Raw genomic sequence first — 5,963 nt, forward strand, 5'->3', positions numbered from 1 at the left:
ATCAAAAATACAATAAAAACACGTAAGAAAATGCACAGAAAAAACGCAAGTAACCTAATTTAACCAATTGGTGCAGAAATGCTGCAGAAACATCAGCAACAACCAAATACTCTTTGTGGATATGCTCACAAGGTTTTTTGTTTTTAGAAGATTTTGGAGCAGAATCGGAGCAAAAGCTCTCCACTTATCCTATGGATAACATCTTTAGGCTTAAGAGCATGAAGCAATGGGAAAAAAAAAAACTGAAGAATGAGAACACACCTCAACGTGTTACAAAACATTTTTTTTTGTTTAATTTCCCAACAAATATTTCCATATTTAATATGAAAGTTAAATTAATCTTTTTTATGTAAGTGATAACATTGAATCAATTATACCATTTATAAATCAGTAGTTTACAACCAAATTAATTCTATACAATTCTACTAATAGCTAGCTTTTAATATGCAGTACTGTTGATAAAACGAATGCAGGAAAAAAGGGTTTATTTAAACCTCTGGTAAACATTTAATCAGCTCGCATTCAAGCCTCAAAAAGAACAAATCACTTCTACTTTGAATCCATAAATTAGTTGAGTGGAAGACACCCTTTTCAGTAGAGATCAATATAATGCAAGTAAAAACATTATATGGAGCCGTCTGCTCCCCAGCCCCTCCTAAACCACCACCATAACTTTATGTAAGCCCATTCATGGATTATAAGAAGGTCCTTTATGTGCCATACACTTATTTCAAAGTCATAAAAATCACATTAATGGTTTGCAATTCATCCAGGACTAGTCCTACCACAAACCTTGTAATGATGTCCACGGATGCAACTCTCAAATGTAAATGCAATGTTCTGCCTTCCTGGTCATGCACAATAATGCCAGGTGTACGCTCTCTGGCTTCATCCGAGCACTGCGCATGTCCAGGTAGGCATTAGTGATGCCAATTCCACTTTGCAGCCAGCTGAATTGAAACAGGATTGGCGTCCCCAATATCTACTTGGGCATGCGCAGTGCGCTGATGAAACCAAAGAGCATACACCTGACTTATTGCACCTGATGGTAACGTCTTCTGGGTGGTGAATGTTAATCACGGCCAAGGGGCAGGACTAGTCGGGGGAAATAAACTCTCTGCTGGACTAGCCCTGGATGATATGGATACCACAAGCCAGATTCATAATTTGATTTTTCAGCATTCATAATAAGTGTATAGCACATAAAGGACCTTATCATAATCCAGGAATAGGCTTATATAAAGTAATGGTGGCGGTTTAGAAGGGTTTGGTGAGCAGACTTGTTCCGGTTAAACGGAGTTTATCATCAGAAAATGACCTATTGTTTAAATTACATTTTTGTGTTATATTAAGACGTACAACTATTTTGGCTTTATTTCATATAACAATATAAAAAGAAAAAAATAAGTGGCAATCTTGCCATTTTCACACTGGTCAATGGGACTTTTCTGGTCTATTTTATGTGTTCTCTTGTGCTTTGCTTTTTTTATAGCTCACCACTGTGGGCTTTATTTAGCACTTCCAGATGTTGTCGCCTGGTGCACCATTTGTAACTTTTCACAAAATTAGTTGCACTGTACCCACAGAATCATAGCATGGAAGAGTAGGAACGGACCTCCTGGGCCATCAGGTCCATCCCCCTGCTCAAAGCAGGATTCACTAAATCATCCCAGACAGATGTCGGTCCAGCCTCTGTTTGAAGACTTCCACTGAAGGAGAACTCACCACCTCTCATGACAGCCTGTTCCAGTCATTGATCACCCTCACTGTCAAAAATATTTTTTTTTCTAATATCTAATCTGTGTCTCCTCCCATTCAGTTTTATCCCATTCCTTCTAGTCTTTCCTTGTTCAAATGAGAAGATGATCCTTCTACAATGTGACAGCCCTTGAGATATTTGTAGACAGCTATTAAGTCTCCTCTTAGTCTTCTTTTTTGCAAGCTAAACATTCCCAAATCCTTTAACCGTTCCTCATAGGACATGGTTTGCAGACCGGTCACCATTCTGGTCGCTCTTCTCTGAACTTGCTCCAATTTGTTGATGTCTTTCTTAAAATGTGGTGCCCAGAACTGGACACAGTATTCCAGATGAGGTCTGACCAAAGAGGAGTAGAGGGGGCAATAATGACTTCACGTGATCTAGACTGTATGCTTCTGTTAATACATCCCAGAATTGTATTTGCCTTTTTTGCTGCTGCATCACACTGTTGACTCATGTTTAGTCTGTGATCTAGTAGTATACCCAAGTCTTTTTCACATGTGCTGTTGCTTAGCCCTATTCTTCCCATTCTGTATATGCACTACTTTCCTCCCATTATGTATACTCCACTCCTCATTGGAGTGCTTTTTATGTACAACCAGAAGTTTAGAGAATTTTTTGCTCTACAGATAAAAAAATAAAAAGATTACCATTTTTGATTTTGTATATTTAACACAACCTGATTTAAACAATAGTTACATTTACTGATGATACATTGCCTTTAAGGCTGTGATAACATGTCCTGACCACATCATGCCCGGAAGTGGCCAACAAATGTGTTAATATGGAGATTGTTATGGTTTCCAGATTATTTAACTTAAAAAGACATTTAATCGCTTCTGACCAAGCAGTTAAGCAGTAAAATGTCCGTACACTGTGTGACCAGAACTTAATTGCTGTTAGGTGCAGTCATTTGCAAACCATGCCAATCTACTATCTGCTGTGGTTTTCAGCCGCACTGAGGCACAACCCTAGACACCATACCACCAGAAGATGTGAACACAGCCTGAGAGCTATAACACCATTCACACAAAAAATAATTAAGAATGTAATAGATCATCAGATTTTCCAGAAACCTGTGCATAATATATACCTGTATTCACACACACACCTGGTTGCATAGAAAGTAGGTACCGTTACATGGACAGTATTCGGGAGGGTAGGAGAAATTGAAAAAAAAAAAAGCTTACAAGTACCGTTTACAAAATCAGTTTTCTAGCCCAAATCACAATTGTCACACTAAAAATTTCAAATCCTGGAGAAAAAAAAAAAAAAAAAAAAATAGGAAAATCATAGTTATACAAGTTTAGAACAAATTTTGACATGTAGGGCAATTTGCGGAGTGCTTTGCCAGATTCACTTTCTTCATTCAGGAAGCTGGTTGGAGCAAGTCCTCTATTCTTCAACTTGTGTGGGACCCAGAAGTTAATAAAGGGGTTGTCTCATGCCAGACATTTATGGCACATCGCAATTGTTTGGAACCAGTTGGGACAAGTGATCAGGAAACCCCTATTCTGCAGACAGATAGGAGGTGGGAATTACTAAAATTAAGATTTCTGTAGTAAGAGATACACGCCGTCCTCTGCTGAAACTTTGGATCGGTTTTAGGACTTATCTACAGAATGCTATCAGAACCTTAGACCACCTGGAAGACCAGTCTGACACCTAATAGTAAGAGCAGGCACCGCTATATCTTTTGATATCTAGAAACAACTAGAGTATTTGTTCTTCCCAATAGCAATGTACTAATTAACAATTTCCAACAGCTTTTCTATCGGGAACTAAAATTCTTGTTTGTTTCAGCTGCAGCATTGTATTGTTCAAGTGCCTGGCAATGATATCGGGGTTATGTTGCACAGTCTCACATGATATGAATACGTGGCACTGGGTGCAGATGTGAATCTCCATCCTCCAATACATCAAATCCTTTCTAAAACGGAGCATAATTCACAAATAAATAAACATGTGATGAACAAATCTGCTATGTACCATTGTGTACCAAGGCACTGTAGAATATGGAGTATTGTTAAATGCTGGTGAGGTTTTCTGCTGAGATGCAGTCAGGTAAACATTAGTCCAGTCAGGCTAATCGGCCTTTGTGACATTAGATCTTCCGCGCTTGGAGCTTCAGGTGTAAACTGGAGAAAGTTCTATTCAGTCTCTTTTGCAGCCATTTTCTTCTACCTTTCAAACTTCCAAAGCTGATTCTTTTCCAAGGCGCTACAAGGCTGCATCTGCACATCTGCGCGGCCTTCTGGTGTACGATATGAGCCAAGACATTTGTCCGAGTCAGGATGATATATTGTTCCATCCTGTACAGAAACACAAGATGTGGAAAGCGTCATTATTCAGGTACCAATATGCTGTGCTTGGCTACCATTATGCTCTTCATAAACTGTTACTTCACAAGTCTGACATTCACAGTGTGAACACATAGCGCCATGTTTGGACAAGACTAATAAAAGGTGCAAGAGGCGGTTGAGTTCGAGTAAAAGGACCAGCAAGCAGTCTAGATATTGCGAGTCATACCCGGGCCACAAAGGTCAGACATGATGTGAAAGCAGCCTAAAGCTTTTACTACTAGAAACAGGAGTGTCGTACATGCATCTGCAGTTACACTATTTTTGCTATTTCCTATGAATCAGTTCATTTTTTTCAACAGTTTCCATGCTACATGTAAAAGCAATTCAGAGCTAATAATCAGTAAATTTCAATTCCAATTGGCACCCAAAGTAGGTGGTGCTCGTGTCTAGGGTTGGCATTCCATTTCGAACATTGAAGAAAGACCGGCACTCACATGTAGATTTGCAGAATTCGTAGACTTTTGTTTCATATTTTTCAGAATTCAAATATATGTAAACAGCGTCGGACTGGAACACCTTGGCCCCACCAGAGAAAATCATTCTTGGGGCCCACTATGTAGCTGCATAGAGTTAAATACCAGACCACCAATTATGCGGTAAAACACGCTAATATCCGGGTATAATATAAGGTTGTACATGTCTTAATTATGTAGCAGGAGTTGGGGTAGCCCCCTCATAGAATATAAAGCAGCCCCCTCACATAGTATAATGCAGCCATCTCATAGAATATAATGCAGCCATCTCATAGAATATAATACTGCCCCCCTCATAGGGTATAATACTGCCCCCCCCATAGGGAATAATGCACCCCCTCATAGGGTATAATGCACCCCCTCATAGGGTATAATGCACCCCCTCATAGGGTATAATACTGCCCCCCTCATAGGGTATAATAATGCCCCCCTCATAGGGAATAATGCACCCCCTCATAGGGAATAATGCACCCCCTCATAGGGTATAATGCTGCCCCCTCATAGGGTATAATACTGCCCCCCTCATAGGGTATAATACTGCCCCCCTCATAGGGAATAATGCACCCCCTCATAGGGTATAATGCTGCCTCCTCATAGGGTATAATACTGCCCCCTCATAGGGAATAATGCATCCCCTCATAGGGTATAATACTGCCCCCCTCATAGGGTATAATGCACCCCCTCATAGGGTATAATGCACCCCTCTCATAGGGAATAATGCTGCCCTCCTCATAGGGTATAATGCTGCCTCCTCATAGGGTATAATGCTGCCCCCTCATAGGGTATAATACTGCCCCCCTCATAGGGAATAATGCACCCCCTCATAGGGTATAATGCTGCCTCCTCATAGGGTATAATACTGCCCCCCTCATAGGGTATAATACTGCCCCCCTCATAGGGTATAACGCTGCCCCCTCATAGGGTATAATGCTGCCCCCTCATAGGGAATAATGCTGCCCCCCTCATAGGGTATAATACTGCCTCCTCATAGGGTATAATACTGCCCCCCTCATAGGGAATAATGCATCCCCTCATAGGGTATAATGCACCCCCTCATAGGGTATAATACTGCCCCCCTCATAGGGTATAATACTGCCCCCCTCATAGGGAATAATGCACCCCCTCATAGGGTATAATGCTGCCTCCTCATAGGGTATAATACTGCCCCCCTCATAGGGAATAATGCATCCCCTCATAGGGAATAATGCTGCCCCCTCATAGGGTATAATGCTGCCCCCCTCATAGGGTATAATACTGCCCCCCCTCATAGGGTATAATACTGCCCCCCTCATAGGGAATAATGCATCCCCTCATAGGGAATAATGCTGCCCTCCTCATAGGGTATAATGCTGCCTCCTCATAGGGTAT

At 41.0% G+C, this 5,963-nt stretch overlaps 1 protein-coding gene across 2 annotated transcripts in view; it reads right to left on the reverse strand.

The window, feature by feature from the left end:
* Positions 1-268: 268 nt before the first annotated feature.
* Positions 269-5,963, reverse strand: part of GALNT4 (polypeptide N-acetylgalactosaminyltransferase 4) — a 149,287-nt gene continuing 143,592 nt past the window's right edge. For both annotated transcript variants that reach the window (XM_073587789.1, XM_073587788.1), the window contains one exon: positions 269-4,071. In XM_073587789.1, coding sequence (XP_073443890.1) covers positions 3,940-4,071 — 132 coding nt within the window. In that variant the 3' untranslated portion in view covers positions 269-3,939. The remainder of the gene's footprint in view (positions 4,072-5,963) is intronic.

The sequence above is a fragment of the Dendrobates tinctorius genome, unplaced genomic scaffold (assembly GCF_039654945.1).
Source record: "Dendrobates tinctorius isolate UK_male_01 unplaced genomic scaffold, ASM3965494v1 ptg000102l, whole genome shotgun sequence".
In the NCBI taxonomy this organism is placed as follows: domain Eukaryota; kingdom Metazoa; phylum Chordata; class Amphibia; order Anura; family Dendrobatidae; genus Dendrobates; species Dendrobates tinctorius.